The 20524-nt window shown below is 36.7% G+C and overlaps 1 protein-coding gene across 1 annotated transcript in view; it reads right to left on the bottom strand.

Moving 5' to 3' along the window:
- The window catches only part of KLHL1 (kelch-like family member 1), a gene marked incomplete at its 5' end in the record, with an annotated part of 154595 nt that overhangs the window by 13352 nt on the left and 120719 nt on the right, over positions 1–20524 (bottom strand). Inside the window, one exon of the mRNA XM_009880207.1 lies at positions 9561–9723. Coding sequence (XP_009878509.1) covers positions 9561–9723 — 163 coding nt within the window. The remainder of the gene's footprint in view (positions 1–9560; positions 9724–20524) is intronic.

The following is a 20524-nucleotide window of genomic DNA, read 5'->3' as shown; positions in this document are numbered from 1 at the left end:
CTTATTACAAAAACCGAATGGCAGACTTTACAGCAAATAACAGTCACGTTAGCTGTATACCAGTCAACAGTCAGCTAGTGCAAAAATCTTGTTTGTGTGGATAATGGATGAGAAGTGCACAATGGGGCGTATACACCAAAAGACGTAGATGAGCAGTAAACATGCAAAATGGTACCTTGGCCTAAGCATCTGGGAGTCTGGCGATACCATATCAAGAGATAATAGGCTCATCAAGATCCCACCCTGCAACGTAGCAGTGTCTTTAGCATTTGCCATGTTTCCTAACAATAATGTGGTTTCTAAAGAGCAATATATCCTAGCTGCATATAAGTCTGCCCTGGACTGTGGGAAAAATGTTTTTTTTACTGGAAAGTTTCAAGAGTTTTAATTGTCCTCTTCTAAGAGTCACATATATTTACCTAACTTGCATTTGATGCAGCCCTTTTTAAGGCTAGCCTAGCCACATAAAAAGAAGTAAGCCTGTGCAGAGACTACTATTTTACAGGCTGGATGTAAAAGACTAAGTTAAATCTTGCTTGAAAAAGAGAGAATATGATGCATATTGAATGGAATTGCACATTCACTGAGCTGCATGGGACTCCCACGTAGGAGATATGAATTTGTGTGCAAAAGTACAAAAGATCAGATCAGGGTACTGAATTAGTAATAAGCCTTAATGATTCCGCTAAGAGAAAATGCCACAGATAGTTTATTATATGATGCATGAAAGGCAAAGAAGCAGAACTCCTGGAGGAGGTTGCAATCAGCCACGCAATCAAGTTTTGTAGGTGGTTATATGAATGTAATACATTGCTAATTCTCTTGTGTCAAACACTGAACTGCTATTAAGGACTTTGTGGAATTATTAACCGATGCCTCTCCAAGGTCTGTACACAGTGAATATATTCCTGCGAGTGACTGACTACAAGACAATTTTGAGAACCTGTCTTGGCCACACACTAATTTGGTTTGAATTTTGCCATTTTCTTGAAAATGAAGGCTGAGCAAGATAAATTTTCTAATGTTCACTTTGTAATAATGCTTAATAGTCATAAGGGACATATTAAACTAAAGCAATAGCTATTTATCACAGGCACAATATTGATCTAAATAACACAAGTTTCATTCCAGTTTCGTTTCATTAAAAGACCTGAAAACAAAACATACTCCTGCACATATGCCAACATCTGTGTTGGCCAGCTCTCTGTGTTTCCCATTCAAAATGAAAAAGAGAATAGATGGAAAAGTACTGCTAAGACAATAATCTAATTTATGGAAATCCATTACTAAATGAATGCAACTATTGCAAAACTGGTAGAACTGAATGAATGTAACTGAATATAAATAAATAAAACCCATTTTAAAAATAAAGCTAAATGTTATTGAAGCCTCTCCACCTAACAAATTAAATTGAAATATAACAAATTAATTTGCATGTATTAAGGTTTGCATGTGTGAAGGACAAAATAGTAAATATGTATTTTTTTATAAAAACCATAATTAGTTTGCTCTATTTCTATGAATGCTTAAGTAGAATTAATAGAATGTGGAAGCCATTCTAAATTCTATCTGCTACAATCAAGGAACAAAGTCTGACATTGACAACTGATAATAAATAATTTCATAAAGGACACAACCACAAAATCCCATTTTTATGTCAGACTGTCTTTCAATAAGAATATGAAAAGGGAATACATTCATATATCAGTGACTAAGATAAAGGGGAAAAAGGGAGGAAACATAATCGATGGAGAAAGATAAGGCTTTCCAAACAACTCTGGTGCTAAGGATGTTGGATTGGATTAAGAGGAGCTATGTTAAGGGTTTTGTTCTTATAAAAGAAAATATCTCTGGGTCAGTTTCAGCACCTTGTACTTAGTATTTATATTGCATTTTCCTGCTTAAAAAAATCACCAGTCATAATTTTGACATCTTTCTTGAGATTATACATTGTGACTCAGGTCCTCAAGAGTGTTTGAGCATTTGGCTACTCCTTTGGTACCAAACTTACAAAACAAGAACAACAGATCGAGCTTTGTCACTGATCTTCTGAAAGCTCAAATGTTTTAAAAATGTTCAACTTAGTTTTTTTTTAAAACTGCTATAAAAAAAGGTGAATCCTGGCCAGAGATGGTCAGTAGCCCCAGAATAGACTTGCTGCGTGGGTACTTGAAGCCCATCCCCATTCACCTTTCACCTTCACCTAATTTAAATGGGTTACTTGTTTCTAATTATCCTTTCATTTCCAATCTCCATTTGGACAACATTTGATAGGAAACTTGATCTAACTCAGCACTAAGATATCCAGTATGTGGTAATTATTTCATGAATAAGTGTGCAAAAATGAATATTGCAGTTGTACTGGCTGTAAGTGCCCAGGTGCTGGCAGCCAGGGCTGCAGGGGCGGCCTCTGTGAGGACGGGCAGGGGCTGCCCCACACTGGACACAGATGGTTCCAGCTGGCTCCAAAAGACCCACCACAGGGCACGGCTGAGCCCCGCAGCCATGCTGGTGGCACCTCAGGGAAAACGTATTTAAGAAAAGGCAAAAAATGCATCACAGAGTGAGCAGGGGAAAAATACAATGAGAAACAGCAAAGGGAACACCAAAATCAGAGAAGGAGGAGGAGGTGCTCTATGGCACCAGAGCAGAAATCCACACTGCAGCCTGTGGGGGACACCACACTGGAGCAGCAGGATATTTCCTGAAGGACTACAGGCCACAGAGAGCCCAAGGTGGAGTAAGGGAAATGAGTGAGAAGGAAGGAGCAGCAGATAGGAGCAGTTATGGACTGACTGCAAGTCCCATTCCCCATCCCCCTGCACTGCTCAGTGGTGTGGTTGAGGAATCAGGAATGAAAGACATAAGTTAAAGCTGGGAAAGAGAGGAAGAAAGGTGGTATTTTAAAATTTGTCCTTCTTTTTCACTGCCTGGAATAGATTTTTATTACGTAAATTACATTAATTTTCCCCAAGTTGAGTCTGTTTTGCCTGTGATGGTAATTGGAAGTGGTCTTGCTGTCTTTATCTCAACCCATGAGCAATCTCACCTCATTTTCCCCCTGTCTGATGAAGGAGTCAGTGAGCGGCTGGGTGGGCATTTGACAGTTAGCCAAGGCTAACCCACCATAGTAATGCATAATTAACTCCCAGCTTACAGCATCCCTTTTCTCCTTCCCTCATTGTACAGTGCCTAAACACAGACCAAGACTGTAAAAGCAATTGTAATAGAAATACTACTACTAATGATAATATAATAAAACATACATTGCTGCTTCTCTGTTGAAAGAATCAGATCGAAGTCAGATAGATATTGATGGAGAACAATATTCTCCTGCAGCATTTCTCATTACTTTTTAATTTTTCTTCAGAGAAAACAGACACTGATAAAACTTTTTTTCTCAAATAAAAGTAAAAAGTGATTTGAAAAGGCACTTAAAATAGTTCTATTTTTGAAAGTTAAGATTAGCTAATTCTTCACTTTTGTCATTTGTCATAGATCAATAATAGTGTGATATTTGATATAAACAACAGCAGCAGATGGAAATATCAAGCTCTCTAAAGCACATCTTTGAGGATGTGGCAATCAATAAAGGGCAGAACTCCCTTCTCCTTGATTCTGCAAGATGTTACCATCTGAATGTACTGCTTCCCAGTGCATGCCAAAGTCGTTATATCTGATGCTTAACTCAATGTACTGCTGCAATATTCTACCACTTAAAGTCAATCTGCAGATCATATTAACAGCTGAGTATTTATTCCTTTTGTGTCACAGATTTAGTGATATCTGTTAAAGAGAAGAAAAATAGAGGTCTAGTCTTCTTCCAATGAAAGCTATAGTTACACAAAAAGAATGTTGACAATGTCCAACATACAAGCAAATACTCAGGAATATTTTTTGTAATGTAATTTTTTATGGCCATATAATAGTAAAATATAGACAATTTCCAGTTATGGTTCTCTTACACAATTATTTGTAATAACATAAATCTGTATGACACAGAGAGTCTGTTTTAGGTATATATTCCATTTAAGAGTGTAAACTGAATTTCATTTTTACTTCCAGTTTCCCTGTTAGAATAAAATTTGTTCTGAAATTAAATTACGTGAAACAAATTAGTGCAAAGGTTTAGTGTTCTTAGGGATGCATGCTTCATATACTAAAGACTTGTTAATAGAAAGCTAATAAATAGCTACTGTAGTCTTTGAGGCAACTACATTTTAAGTTACTGAAAAGATTAGTATTTATAGGATCGAAACTGTCGCCTAGTTTTTGGGGATTTTTTCTTCTTAATTTTAAAAATGAAGAAACAAAGACATAATCTTGAAACAGTAAGTGACAATTTTTAAATGTTTCTGGAAAAGATAATAATTTTTTTATACTTTTGGTTCCTTGATACTTCTAACACACTGTAGGAGAGTACTATGGCTTCTGCATTATCTCTTGTAAACTACAGAATACTAGTCTTACTAAGCTGCATGTTACTTATGTCAGCCCCCAAAGATCAATTCAACTAAATCACCCCAACTTCTGACCACCATCTGTTCCTGAATTTTTCAAACTTCTAAGTTAGTGTAAGTCTCCATTTCACATTTAATATTTTAACACCCACATCTGTTCCTGTTGTGAGAGAGTTTACATACTCTTTCTCTTCCAGTCTGTGCAACAGGGTTGTTAATAGTAACAAGGCAGAAAAGATGATGCTGTTTTCAGATCAGCATTTACTGACCATGTTTCATTCCCTGAAACTCTACAGTCATGGCACATCCTACAGTAGCTACCAAAGTATATTAAAAATCGATAAATGCATCAAGTTTAAAAAAAAATTAAACCCCATATATACACACTAAGGCTAATACCCTCCACACTTCCATTACTGTTTAACCGTAAGAAAGGTATGAGGATGAAGGAGATGGAGTCTCCAAAACCTCAGTACAGATTGTTACTGCTGCACAACACTGTTGATTTGGGAAAACATGTTACTGAAAAGGAAAATTCTCAGAGTCCAGGCTTCGGTGCTACATGAAAACAGATATTACCCTTTCTATGAACCAATAAACATGCATTTAGAACCCCATAAGAATTTTGTGTACACCTTCTTGTTGTCTCCTTATCATTTCTATTCTATCTCTACTTTCCTATCTGAATTTTATCTATTTGTATCCATCTGTTCTTTGCCAACTGTATTACTTCTGTTCCTTTTCTGTGGTATGACAGGCATCATGGTACCCCCTATTCAAACTTTGCACTTTCAGTTACACTTTCTTCAATATACATGACCAGAATTGTACACAGTAATCTAAAAAGCATAAATAGTTCCACAATTAATAAAACTTTATATATTCTTCAGTTGCATTTCCTTTTTTCACAGATTTCTTCTACTGTTTTTTTCTGTACCAACAAGGTACAGAGCCTTTTTTTTCCTCTTCTGACACTCTACTATTAATTTTCTTCAAACACAAGACTCTGTCATTCACATATATACTATTAAATATCCCATTTATGTTGCTTCTTAGGGTCATCCAAATACTTCTGTAGTATAGCCCAACATGATCCATATGATAATGTTCCCTTTGGTGTCACTTTGAATGGTCTGATAATTTAACTAGCATGCTCCTACTGTTACACTCATTTACCCAAGGCTGACCTTTAAAGAATTCTAACAGTAACTTTGTGATGTCACATAGACTTTTTTGCTTCTTAAAATCTCTGTACTATCCATCTTAACTAATTATTTCCTGCGTAACACCAAATAAGCTGCTTTACTGAAATTTTGGTAGAATAAATCTGCTATGTGCATTTCTTCTACCTAGAAAACCACCTATCCCTTTTATTAGTTAGTTTTAGTATTAGTTAGTATTAGTTCCTGTGTTTTAGGAAGCCACTTAAGAAAAAGAATATTGTTTGTGTTCCCAATTGCAGGACAGCAACTACCATATCCTTTTACCGTGGGAAATCTGAGGGTAACAAGCAGGTGACACTCATGCTTGAAGAGGAAGATGTTCCATTAATCCCTCATGGGTGAAACACTACTGTGATCTCCAAATGTAATAATGCAATGTGATTATACAAAGGAACCCTGTCAACTGGACTAAGTTAAAAAAAGGAAAAAGAAAAAGAAAAAGAAAAAGAAAAAGAAAAAGAAAAAGAAAAAGAAAAAGAAAAAGAAAAAGAAAAAGAAAAAGAAAAAGAAAAAGAAAAAGAAAAAGAAAAAGAAAAAGAAAAAGAAAAAGAAAAAGAAAAAGAAAAAGAAAAAGAAAAAGAAAAAGAAAAAGAAAAAGAAAAAGAAAAAGAAAAAGAAAAAGAAAAAGAAAAAGAAAAAGAAAAAGAAAAAGAAAAAGAAAAAGAAAAAGAAAAAGAAAAAGAAAAAGAAAAAGAAAAAAAAGTACATCAGATATTTACTTTTCTTAATTTCTGAAAAGCTCAGCTGGATTCTATAACTTCAGTAATTAAAAGTTTTTTCAGACTGGATCATGATGCACATTTTGACACAACCCTTTCGAGGTTTTAGGAAAGATTTTTGTATAATATAACATTTTCAGTTTAAATTTAAAAATGTATTTCAGTGAAATAACATTCATTTCTGTGCACCCTGTTTTGCCAAATTCAGATAGTATTGCTCTCCATTCATTTGCGCAGCAAAATAATTGATAATTGACTTACACTGACTATGTAAATAAATTTCAAAAACATAGATACGTTTAAAAAGGTTCAATAAATTAGGAACTAATAAGAAGCTACTTACAAATCAATCATCTCAGAGCATAAGGAGATCAGCATCTGAAATTAAATTTTTCTTTCCACCAAGCTTAAAGAAAACTAAAATTTTCATCAATTTTTATGTTAAAATGTATCATTTTCTTCTGCTTAACGTGGCTTTAACTGGAAAACCAATGAAGCAGACCATAGAGGTATGGAAGATTACAAATGGAATAGTTTCAGGCATTTAAAACTCAAAAGAAAAGACTATATTTTTTCAAGTATTTAAGAAACTCACATTTGAGTTCTTCAGCATACGCTATCCCATTTATGTGAAGTGCCCAGAGCAGTGCAGGAGACACACATGTAGAGTAGTTTCTAACTCTCTCACTGCAAAATGGTTTAACCCTGCTGCATTTTATTTATTTACTTATTTAATTTAGCGCAGAAGAAAAGAAACACAGGAATAGCCAGGAAAAGACTCCTCAGAGCTTCCATACTAAAATAATTTCTCCTTTGTTAAATGTTAAAGTCAACATCTTGTTTCTCATTGAGAAACATTCTCCATTTCTAATATCCCTAGAATTTCTTAAAAAAAAAAAAATCCATAAAAGTTTCAAAGCACAAAATTCAGATGAGGAATACAGCATATGCGAGTTGTGTGGAACAGCACTGTCGTAAGAATACCACCAGAGAGTTGGAAGGTTTGGTCCTTAGATGTTTTCAAGTTTCAGTTCTTGGCATATTCAAGTTTCAGTTCTTGGGATGTTTTTTAAAGATGGTTATTCAGATTTAAAAAAAATAAAAGAAAATCAGTAGGGTTACTTGTTTAGATCTTGTCTGTGCTAGTTTGCTGCATACACTATTGAAACCAGATTCTTTCAGAGTAACAGGGTTATTAAAGCGACTTTGTCCATTTGATCCACTCTGGAACAGTGACATTTCAATGCCACTGTGACTTAGTAAGAGAAAGCAATGACAATTAAGCTTCAGTGGTTTGCAGATGATTTCACAGCATAAAACTAACTCCTAACATCATGGATGAGAAGTAGATCATCTGACTATATGATAACATTAATTAAATAATAAAACATTAATAATGAATGCATCCAATAAAGTCTATTTTATACAGAGTTGCTCTGCAAATAGGGCACAATTGCAGTATGAAAAACTCATAAAATTAGTCAGCATTTTTAAAGTCTGTAGTTTAATTAATTTGAGATTCAATTTAAAAAATATATATCTGCACATTGTCACAATTATGGGACTATGGTTATTCTATCAGGCTTACTGCTACTGCTACAGAAAAGCACACGATCTCCTACAGGTCTTCTAACACAGTTGTTTGTGGACTAAATTAAGCTCCTTGTTTGGCTTTTATATTCAGTGATTCTTACAGTCAGTGGAAAGAGTCTGACAATCCCAGAATTCAAGTTAGCCTAATTATCTCAAGACTGTATCTTAGGTGTGAGAAGGACAACCTAATATAAAGGATTTTTGAGAGTTTATCCAAATGTATAATCAAAACTGAATGATTTGCAACTGGAAGAAATGGGGTGGGCACAATTTAGAGGATTGTTGAATTATGCAATAACATAGTCTACCATGAAAACCAATAGCCTTAATAAGTCCTTTGTTTCCCTATATACTTTTATCCTAAAATTTATTAACTATTTTTTTAATATCCTCAACGCTTACTCTCTCATTCCGTCCTGCATATACAGCTGTTTCTCATCCTTTCTTCCTTGCTGTTCAGTACTAATGAAGTATGACGAAAATAATATTCCAGAATTTTGCCTTACTCCATTGCTCCCACCGTTCCCCAGGGATTCTTTACTGACTGCCCTTGATTTATGTTCAGTTGTCTACAGTGAGATTCATCTTCCCCACTTAAGATATCAAAAACACAGAAGTCAGAACCTGAGACAGAGTCCTCGGGTTTCCTGTATAGTAGAAAAAAATAGGCACTTACAGATCACAATTCATGCTCTCCTAACACAAATGTCTAAAACAAGTAAGACAGATGATATCCTAACGGTATGTATTTCTTCCATTGACCATAAAGCAAGCTTAGGACAATTCGCTCACTTGTAGATGTCTATACAAAAATATCTGAACTTAGGTATGATGAATTACTCCCCTACCTGTAAATTATTACAGTTCACACTATGTTGTTGTTAGCCACGTAGCTAAAAGCAAGTACTTTAAAAGTCATAAGCAACAACTAATACATAACATCACATTACTGTAAAATGAGTTTTAATAAGTGTCACATTAAAATTTTAAAAAGTAAAAGTTATAAAAGAGAAACTTAAAATCCAAACGCAATTAGAATTACAGGTTTAATGCAGTCTGACTGGTTTGAAAAGAATCAAATTTCTGTTTACTTCCTGTGTGAATGTAGTTGCCTTCAGACAGAGAAAGTTTCATGGTTCAATGTTTGGCTGAAGCAAAGTACAAAATGCATATAAAACAAATCTTATCACTGAGTACATGACTATATTAGATGAATATACTCAGTTGGTTAATAGAACTGACATATACAACATATAAAAGTCAGATGAATCAACTGACAATTTGTACCGAATTGTTTTATAGCGTAGATACTGAAATTTCAGGTCTATATTTTTAAGCACTTGATATAATTAATAAACAAAAATAATATAGAAAATATATATGAATTACTTATTTCAAATAAATGTAAGAGCCACGAAATATAGGAGGGTATGCCCAACTGTGTCTAAATTTATTTTAAAAGACACCCTCTATTCCAATATGCTAAGAGTTATTTACTACTGTGTGTCACAGTTATTTATCACTCTAAGAAATGTGTTTCAACCATATAAAAATACCCTACTCACTTGCCATTTAATGCTGCTACTCCTACAGTGCTTCTGGCAATTGACATACTTGCCACGAATGTCCACTGCTGACTTTGAGGGTCCCACCTCTCAACTGTATTCAAATAACTCCAACCATCATGTCCTCCCACTGCATAAATAGGCCCTTCAAGCACTGTAACTCCTAAAATGGAGAAAGTGAGAGAAGATAAATGTATGCTTCATCAATAGTAAAAAAAAAAGTTTTCCAAAACACAGCAAGCAAATGAAGTGGCATATTCAAACTGAAAATGGACACACCAATTTGAGACTTGATTAATTAAGGATTAACAAACAGGAATAAAATTAATGCCACTCCACATGGCTTTATGAAAAATAGGTCCTGTCAAACAAACCTAATTTCATTCTTTGAGAAGATTGTTTGCTTCACGGAATAACCTGTCAGTGATGTGATAGTCTTAGATTTCTGCATACTGTTTAACTTAGTATTTCACAACATTCTGATCATATATTAGCTCTTTAGCATATCAGTAAAGCACATGGTAAATTGTGGACTGGGTACCTGATAGATCTCAAATTATTGTCAACATGAGGGGGATTTCACTGAATGGAATTGCTTCTACCAGGGTTCCACAGGGAAGGGAAAGAAGTCTGATGTTTTCATAAATTTTATCAATTATGTGAAAGAAAATATATAATTTCTCACCAGTGGAAAGCTTGGTGAACTGACACAGAGTCAAAAAAGATATTCAAAAGCTTGAGCAAGTAACTTATAGTGAGAAACTTAAGCTATTTTGTCAATTTACCTTATCAAAAAAAGAAATAAGAGATTGGGTACCTTCACAGGAAAATAATGTTGGATATATAGGGATTCTGCTATCTAGTGAAGTAAAAGTAAAACAAAATGTAAAGCATGGAAGTTGAAGTAAGAAATATTTAAATTAGAAATGAATTTTTAACTATGAGGGTTTTTAATCACTCATTCAAAGGAAATGATGAATTCTCTATCTCACAGTATCTTCAGTTAAGCTTAGAAGGCTCTGGAAGATAAGTTACAGCTAAGCACCATTCGTTACAATACAATGAGCTAAGTAATTCCATTTTGTGAATCCATGGTCTCAATGAGCATCATTCTGAAAATCTCAGGCTAAATCCAATCCCATTCCCAAATCAGTGTCTTTTTTTTTCCACTCCATTTCACATAATTTGAACTCATCAAAAAGTCGGAAAACAGTAGATCATTAAAGTTTCAGAGAATGGGTTTATTTTTTTCTTGCAGAAAAGTCTGTCTTTCATGTAAAACAATGTAAAGTTTCCACTTTCTGTGGAGAACTGTGTTTTGTTCTATTTCAGAAAATTAATTTATTCAAAGTTCAATGTGACATTAAAAACTATCTTTATCAATGAGTTTGAACAAATTTCATCTCAGTGTTCATGGAATGTTCCTGCTCTTTTGGTATTCATATCGTGTTTTTTTGTGTTCTTTTTTAAAACTCAAAAAAGAATTTAAAAACTCTACTAACCCTTACTGAAATTTTCTTTCTTATAAAGTCTGAGCCTCATCTTTTGCTGTAGAAGTTTCTGTGAACTAATTCTCCAGTTTCTTCTGTTATGAATACTTTTGCTTATAAATACTTTTTATTCAATCACATGTTTCAGGTATAGTTTTTTTCCAGAATATTAAATTCGATATTAAATTGAACTCATGATTCTTGTACCCAGTATCTTATTCAGAATGCAACCATGTGGGAACATGTGCCAGTGTTCCCACAGAAAATCAGGAGATAATATACTGTAGTTGTAGGGACATTTTGTTTTGTGGGTTTTTTTGGTTGTTTGGTTTTATGGTTTTTTTGTTTGTTTTTTTTTCCCCCCTAATATCTGATAGCTATAAATATTCTTAAATCCTGGACAAACATGACTACATTGTCAAAAAAGTGTTTACTATAATTTGTTATAACAACACTGTACTCTTTAGCTTTTCATGTATAAACTCTTCACTTAATTCAAAGTAAAATAGAAAATCAAATTCTTGTTGGGATAAAAAAATTAATTGTGTTCAAAGAAAGTATACGTGTGGATATTTCTATACACATACATTCATAAATAGTCAGTGTCTAGATAAACACACCAACCCTCTCTCACCTTCAGGCATAAGCAGAGTTGTACTATTATGCAGTGAATTTCACAGTGAGACTATGATGCATGTCAAAACACATCTCATTAGTTTTGAAGTTTCCACCTTTTACTTGCTTGAATAGCTTATTTGCTCTTTCATTAGGACATAAAGTGTTGTTCTTAATTTACTCTTTTTATCTCATTCACTATTTCATACTTTTTGCCATGTCCTTTCATACTTGAGTTTTATTCTCATCTTTTTTCCTGCTCTAAATGAAGCCATCCTAATTATTTCAGTCACTTTTTGTAGAAAATTTGTTTTCTTCTTAATCAAAATACTGTTCTTCTTGCATTTTCATGGGGTTTTAACCTTTATTTTTTAAATTACAACAAAACCTGATAAACGCATTGCATTAATGTAATGGATTTTCTCTCCACATTTTCTGTTGTACTCTTTAACCAGGCTTTCTACAGAAAATAGTCTTCAATGACTTCTCTATAATGAGAACTTTACTGCGTTTATGCATGTATAACCCTGTGAGATGCACACTCCTTCAGATTTTTTCCCCAGTGTCTTTTACTTTGCATTTAGCTCTTGCTGTTGTGTTGTGAATTCAGCTGGCTTTTAAAGTTCATAAGAGTGTTCTCTGAACTTGTCTGACCTTACTGAATAACTTCTACATATTTTGCTATCATGATGTTCAATTCCATTTCCATGTAAATTAATCTTACATTGACACAGGGAAATGTTACAGTTAGAAAACTGCCAAAACAAAAATGTTGGTTTGGTGTGAGACTCATGTCATGTTCTTCTGCCAAAAGGTGTGAATTTAGTTACAGCTGTAGCAACAAAGAAATCTGAAAGTCTATTTAGCTTGGACAGCTTTAAGGGATTCAACACAAGATAGCCTGGTTGAGTTTGCCTGTTTGCATTGCTTCTATAATAGGAAAATTTACTGGCAAAGCTGTAGGAAAATTACCTTTCCATACAGGACAAAGACTGTACAAAAGCAATATCACATGCTACTGATTATAGTACATAATAACGTGCTATGTGTTTACATAATTAAAGTCTCTTCTTTACAGAATATCAAATGCACTGACATCCTTACACTTGCTCCTTAAGAGCTGGTCCAGTTCTGGTCCACTCTTTTAAAATACTGGACAAATACATTCTGCAATATTAAATTTCATTCTGTTTTGGCATAGTTACAGCTATGTATGTGAGGGCAAATAATTGTTTTGGACTATGCAAATTCAATATATTAATGTTCAAAGTCCAGTACTCTATTAAGTAAATAAAAACCCAAAACAAAAAAAGTGCTACATTCCATGAAAGTAGTATTATGGCTATTTTAAATATTTTGTCTCTTTTTAAAAAAAATTTTGCTTTGATATTTGCAGATACCTGGGAAGCATAAATACAAACTGGAACAGATTGAGAAACCTGTAGTCACAACTGTTAGTGAGTTCGTCTAACGGTACACCCATGAAAACTAATGGATGTAGATGTTGTACATGTAAAGAATGTAAATAATATGGAGGAACTTCAGAAAGTATTAAAAAACAACAACAACAAAAAAAAAACAAACCCCCACATTAAAAATATGGAAAACCTGCTGGAAATTCCACATGAGAAGTAGGGTTTATCAAGATATTATTTCCACAACGTAATCCAACCACCATAGTGCATCAAGAAAAGATGTATGACTAAGAGTCTAACTGTTAGAGGAATAATAAGATCTAATGACTGGAATTAGTAACCTGTTAAAATAAGCTTAAGAATAATATTCTGTATTTTAACCAAAGATGGTAAGGATTTATTGAAATTATGAATTTAGGAATATGACAGTTTCTGTGTTCAAACTTGAAGTTTTCATATCTGCACAGATACATTTTCTGACAGACATGCTCAAACTCCTTGAGATGGCATGTCCTCAAGGCAGGAATGACGGGGAGAAATTCTATGTCTCTCTTGCAGAAAGTCAATCTACATGATCACAGCAGTAACTTCAGGTCATAAAATCTGGGAGTCTATATAAATTTGCTAAATTTAGGCATGGATATCACAGTCTTTTTGACTCTGGCATAAATTCTGTCTCTTTCAGTATTTGTTCTGCATGGAATTTGTCTTTTCTTCCCAGATTAACAACTCTGAAGGCTTGGCTAGACAAACATGTCAAATTGATAATTGCAGGAGGTCCACTGATGACAGGTTGAAATGACAGAAATATAAGATTTAGCAAATAATTTAACATATTATGACATAGAGAGTGAGATGCTTTGTGGAAGAGACTTCTCTGTGGGAAAAGCAGTTAGGCTTCTATAGTGAACCCAACTGCATAGTATTTTTTTTCTTTCTTGTTAAACAGTAAATCATAGAATCATAGAATAATTTGTGTTGGAAGAGACCTTTAAAGGTCATCTAGTCCAACCTCCCTGCAATGAGCAGGGACACCTTCACCTAGATCAGGTTGGTAAAAGCCCCTTTCAACCTGACCTTGAACATTTCAGGGATGGGGCATCTACCACCTCTCTGGGAAATCTGTTATAGTATTTCACAATGATCGTTGTAAAAAAAAAAAATTCTTCCTTACATCTAGTCTAAATCTGCCCTCTTTCAGTTTAAAATCATTACACCTTGTCCTATTACAACAGGCCCTGCTAAAAAGTCTGTCCCCATCTTTCCTGTAGTAACCCTTTTAAGTATAGGAAGGCCAATAAGGTCTCTCTGGAACTTTCTCTTCTCCAGGCTGAACAACCCCAACTCTCTCAGCCTTTCCTCATAGGAGAGGTGTTACATCCCTCTGATCATTTTTCTGGCCCTTCTCTGGACCCACTCCAACAGGACCATGACCTTCTTGTGTTGGGGACCCCGGAGCTGGATGCAGTATGCCAGGTGGGGTCTCACGAGAGCAGAGTAGAGGGGTAGAATCACCTCCCTTAACTCCCTGGCCATGCTTCATTTGATGCAGCCCAGGATACTGTTGGCTTTCTGGGCTGCGAACTCACATTGTTGGTTCATTTATCCACCAGTGTCCCCAGGTCCTTCTCAACAGGGCTGCTCTCAATCCCTTCATCCCCTAGCCTGTACTGATACTGGGGGTTGCCCTGACCCACGTGCAGGACACTGCACTTGGCCTTGTTGAATCTCATGAGGCTCCCATGGGCCAACTTCTCAAGCTTGTCCAGGTCCCTCTGGATGGCATCCTGTCCCTCAGGCGAGTTGACTGCCCCAGTCAGCTTGGTGTCGTCTGAAAACTTGCTGAGGGTGTACTCGATCCCATTATGTCATTGATGAAGATATTGAATAGTACTGGTCCCAGTATGGATCCCTGAGGGGCACTACTTGTCACTAATCTCCATCTGGACATTGAGCCATTGACCAGTAGCCTCTGGATGAGATCATCCAACCAGTTCCTCATCCACCAAACAGTCCGCCCATCAAATCCATACCTCTTCAATTTAGAGAGAAGGATGTTATGGGGGACCACGTCAAAGGCCTTACACAAGTCCAGATAGAAAATATCCATAGTTCTTCCCTTGTCCACTGATGTAGTCACTTCACCATAGAAGGCCACACTGTTGGTCAGATAGGACTTGCCCTTGGAGAAGCCATGCTGGCTGTCTCAAATCAACTCCCTGTCTTCCATGGGCCTTATCATAGCTTCTAGGAGGATCTGTTCCACAGTCTTCCCAGGCACAGAGGTGAGGCTGACAGGTCTGTAGTTCCCAGGGTCCTCCTTTCTACCCTTTTTAAAAAGGGGTGCAATGTTTCCCTTTTTCCAGTCACCGGGGACTTCACCTGACTGCTGTGACTTTTCAAATATCATGGAGAGTGCCTTGGCAACTACATCACCCAACTCACTCAGGACCCCGGGACGCACCTCACAAGGTCCCATAGACTTCTGTATGCTCAGGTTCCTCAGGTGGTCACGAACCTGATCTTCTCTTACAGTGAGAAGGACTCTTCAGCCCCAGTCCCCATCTTGCGGTCCATCCAAAAATTGTACTTAAATCCCAGACATCTTTATGTGAGTCAAATAAATAAATAAATAAATATGCACCTTGCAATACTGGTGATTAAAGTAAGTACACTTGATTAAACTTTGTAACATTCCGGGAGCAGCAAAAATCATGTTCTCAGGAAATTTTCCATTATTTTTTAAGATACTCTTTTTGTGAATACTTCCTTTTGATCATGCAAACTGTGATTAATCTATCTAAAAATATAGCCTTCTCAGGTCATTGCTACTGCAGAGCTGTTGCAGAGTTTGCTGAATGTATACAGATTTTGGTTATTAATGGGATAGGCATTTGTTCCCTTAAACAACCAATAATTTACTGTATGAATCATGTATAAAATACACGGCTTCAACTTCAGTAATAATAATTTAACGAAATAACTTGATGATTGTTTTAATCAAATCAAAGCAGTAAGGGCTGTTACTTCTGCAATGCAGTGCCGATAAAAAGCTTTCATTCCCTCTTCACTATTAAACTGATAGTCCATATTTGTTAATAACAATGTTTGTTCTTGTTAATAACAATGAGGTATATATAGTTTTAGAGGTGGAAAAAAATCACTTAATACATATTTGAGACATATATGTCTGTGTGGCAGAAAAGACAGCCAAAGAACAAGCTCAAAGCAAAAATCCAAGTCAAATATAAGCAGACAATTTCCCATCAATCAGTAACTCATTTTTATAGAAATGTTGGAGTTTTTTTCTTGTCTTTTTTCTAGGTACTCATACTTATAGTTTCTTTTTTGTTTGTTTGTTTGGGATTTTTTAACAATTTTTAAAAAAAGTATGAAAACATTACACATGTATTGAAAAGTGGAGACATGGCAGGCTAGATTTGCAAAATACAAAAATTTGTATTCTTTGTAAGTCATGCTATGAAGCATCATTGGTTTCTTCAACTATGTTTTACTCTGAGGACTAGATATTGTCTTATAGGACACAACAGTCTTCTTGACTTTCACACATTCTTAATGTGAAGTTGATTATGTTTCGCTGTTGATTTCTCCTAAAGGGAAGAATGCCCAGAAAGAGACCAGCTATGACATTCACCCTTTTGCCTGGCACCATGGTGACAGGAAATAGGAGAAATACTGACTGTAAACCCTCAATACATTCAGCTTTATGGTTAAGAAAATAAAACATTAGTCAGTTGTTACATATTGAAAGACTGGACTAACTAGACCAATTTTCCTTCCCCTATACGCAGCAGCAGCTTGTTTACTATCAACCACTTTCAGTTTACTTTTCAATACAAATATCATATGGGAATACTAAGATGATACCCATTTAGTCTTAAAAAGGAGTGTGCTGAAAAGAGAAAGACCATTAAAGGCTGCTGAAAGAAACCTACATTTTCCCTCCAAATCTCTCTGCTTGTTACCACCATCATCCCCTCCAGTCTTTTTATTCCACCTCTCTTCTATCATCTTTCTCTCATCTCTATCAGCTAAGGGATTTTTCTACACATTTTTTGGATAATGACACATTACTTGACAAGATCCAAAATTCATTAAGGGAGAATGGAAATGTAGTACTGAAAAAATCAACATCTAACCTTTGTTTAAATTGATGGATCAGTTTTGATTTAAAATAATTAAATGAGATCAACAAGCCCCACAAATTTTACAAAATCAGCCTCACAAATTGAATGAGAGATATGGTTTTGGTTTTGTGTTTAATACTTTATAGTAAATATACCAAACTGCAAATTATAAATAAATACACTTTAAAAACTGCTAAATGAGATGAACCTCTTTAATCTAAGTATAGAACTGCTTAAATAAAACCATAACAGTGAAATGAAGCAATGTAGAAATGAAAATCCTGATATCACTAATGACATTCATTTAAGAAAACAAATTGGTTCATTGCATCATCAGCAACTGACTGTAGATTCAATAGTAAACTTAGAAATGGAATAGTTATTTAAGCATGAGTTACAATCACTAAGGATTTATAAAATGTGTGTCCTGGTTTGAGGTAAAACAGAACCAATTAGCATATTGTGCAGAAACAGATCACTCTCAGAGTGATAACACTGAAGTTTATAGTTGATGCCAAGGAATGGTATGCAGAGAGGCTCTAGCTGATACTTATTCCTATAACAACCAAGGTCAGCTAACTTTGTTATTTGCCCTGTTGGAGGGTGAGAAGCGGAAAAGTGTAGAGGGGTCCCACCTGTGGGGAGGAGTGGAGAAGACAGGTGACTCAAAACTGACCAACAGGGTACTCCATCCCATCTGCATCATGCTCAATATAAAAGCTGAGAGGTCAAAAGGTCAGCCCTCTTTTTCTTCAATGGCCTGTGTCCAAGGAGGACTGTCTGTTTGTCTGCCTTTGATCCCTATCTGTGCATTCCTGAATCCAGATCCAGAGTCCAGCTCCTGTCTGTCACTGAGTCCAGTCTGGGACTTTCCCTGTGCCTGTCAGTGACATAATCGTCATCCTGGAAGCTTGATCAGGTTTGTATATATTTCATTATTTTCTTTTTATTAATTTATCATTAACATTTCATTACAGTAATTTAGTTCCTTCTAAACTTCTAAGTCTCTTTCTCCCTCTCCCCTCTCTCTTTGGAGACAGAGGTGGGGAAGAGTCTGTTGTTTTGCCTCAGTGGCCAGTCTGGCCCAAACCATGATAATGTGCTAAACAATTGTCTTCATCAAACAATGGCTGAAGTTATTTAAATACACTGTTAAAACTGACAACCCCCCCCTAAAAAAAACCAACAACCAAACTTGGCAATGTTTTGTGCATTATTGTCATCTGATCTTGTGTCAGACTTAAAAGAAAACTGATTAAAACCTGAAATACAAGCTGTTCAATGGGCTGTAATTCTGATTCTATTGTCCTATTGTAGTTTCAGACTCCCAGAATCACTTACAGTAGATCTGTCATGGAGTGTCCAAGGTTGGCAGGCATCTCTGGAGATTGTCTCACTAATCCCACTGCTCAAAGCAAGGTCACCTACAGCCAGTTGCCTAGGACCACATCCAGATGGCTTTTAAATAACACCTCGGATAGAGACTCCACAGCCTCTCTGGGCAATCTGTGCCAGTGTATATCAACTTCATAGTAAAACACTTGGTTTTCATGAAATCATAGAACAGTTTTGGTTGGAAGGGACCTTAAAGATCATCTAGTTCCAAACCCCCTACTATGCACAGGTACACCTTCAACTAGACCAGGTTGCTCAAAGCCCCATCCAGCCTGGCCTTAAACACTTCCAGGGATGGGGTCTCCGCAACTTACCTGGGCAACCTGTTCCACTGTCTCACCACCCTCATAGTGAATTTTTTTCCCTAATATCTATTCTAAATCCACCCTCTTTCAGTTTGAAGCCATTACCCCTCATCCTATCACTACATGCCCTTGTAAAAACTTCCTCCCCAGCTCTCCTGTAGGCCCCCTTCAGATAACAGAAAGTTCCTTTAAGATCTGCCTGGAGCTTTCCCTTCTGCAGGGTGAACAACACCAACCCTCTCAGCCTGACCTCACAGGAGAGGTACTCCAGCTCTCTGATCATCTTTGTGGCCCTCGTCTAGACCTGCTCCAACAGGTCCCTGTCCATCTTATGTTGAGGGCCCCAGAGCTGGATGCAGTACTCCAGGTGGGGTCTCACGAGAGCAGAGTAGAGGGGCAGAATCACCTCCCTTGACCTGCTGTCCATGCTTCTTTTGATGTAGCCCAAGATATGGTTGGCCTTCTGGGCTGCAAGCGCACATTACCAGCTCATGTTGAGCTTCTCATCATTTAGATGGTATTTCCTGTATTTCAGTCTGTATTTCACTCAGTACCACTGGAGACACCTTGGTTCCATTTACTTTACTCCCTCCCACTAGGTATTTATACACATTGAGCCTCCTAAGAGTTCTCTACTTCAGGCTAAACAGTCCCAGCTCTCTCAGACTCTCCTCATGTGTGAGAGACTCAAGTAAGTCATTGTGTTGTGGTCTTGAACTGCAGAACCCAGAACTGTACACAGTACTCCAGCCACATGTGTCTCACCAGGGTTGAGTAGCAGGGAATCATAGAATCATAGAATCATAGAATTGTCTAGGTTGGAAGAGACCCTTGGGATCATTGAGTCCAACCATCTACCCTACTCTACAAAGTTCTCCCCTACACCATATCCCCCAACACCACATCTAAATGGCTCTTAAACACATCCAGGGATGGTGACTCAACCACCTCCCTGGGCAGCCTATTCCAATGCCCGACCACTCTTTCTGGGAAAAATTCTTTCCTAATGTTCAGTCTAAATCTACCCTGTTGGAGCTTGAAGCCATTCCCTCTTGTTCTGTCATTAATTACCTGTGAGAAGAGACCAGCACCAACCTCTCTACAGTGTCCTTTCAAATAGTTGTAGAGAGTGATGAGGTCTCCCCTCAGACTTCTCCTCCTCAAACTAAACAGTCCCAGCTCCTTCAGCCGCTCTTCATATGATGTGTTTGCTAGGCCCTTCACCAGCTTCGTTGCCCTCCTCTGCACTCGCTCCAGCACCTCGATATCTCTCTTGTATTGAGGTGCCCAAAACTGGACACAATACTCGAGGTGTGGCCTCACCAGTGCTGAGTACAGGGGCACAGTCACCTCCCTACTTCTGCTGGCCACGCTATTGCTAATACAAGCCAGGATGTCGTTGGCTTTCTTGGCCACCTGGGCACACTGCTGGCTCATCTCTCCCCCATCCTGCTGGCAATGCTCTACCTAATGCAACACAGGATACTCTTGGCCACCTTTGCTGCAAGCATACAGTACAGGCTCTTGTCCACCAGGACCCTGAGGGCCTTTTCTACAGATTGCTTTCATGCCAATCAGCCCCCGGCCTGTACTGGT

This window comes from Charadrius vociferus, unplaced genomic scaffold (genome assembly GCF_000708025.1).
Source record: "Charadrius vociferus isolate BGI_N301 unplaced genomic scaffold, ASM70802v2 scaffold182, whole genome shotgun sequence".
Taxonomy (NCBI): Eukaryota; Metazoa; Chordata; class Aves; order Charadriiformes; family Charadriidae; genus Charadrius; species Charadrius vociferus.
The sequence above is the reverse complement of the archived record's forward strand: the minus strand, read 5'-3'. Positions and strand labels throughout refer to the sequence as shown.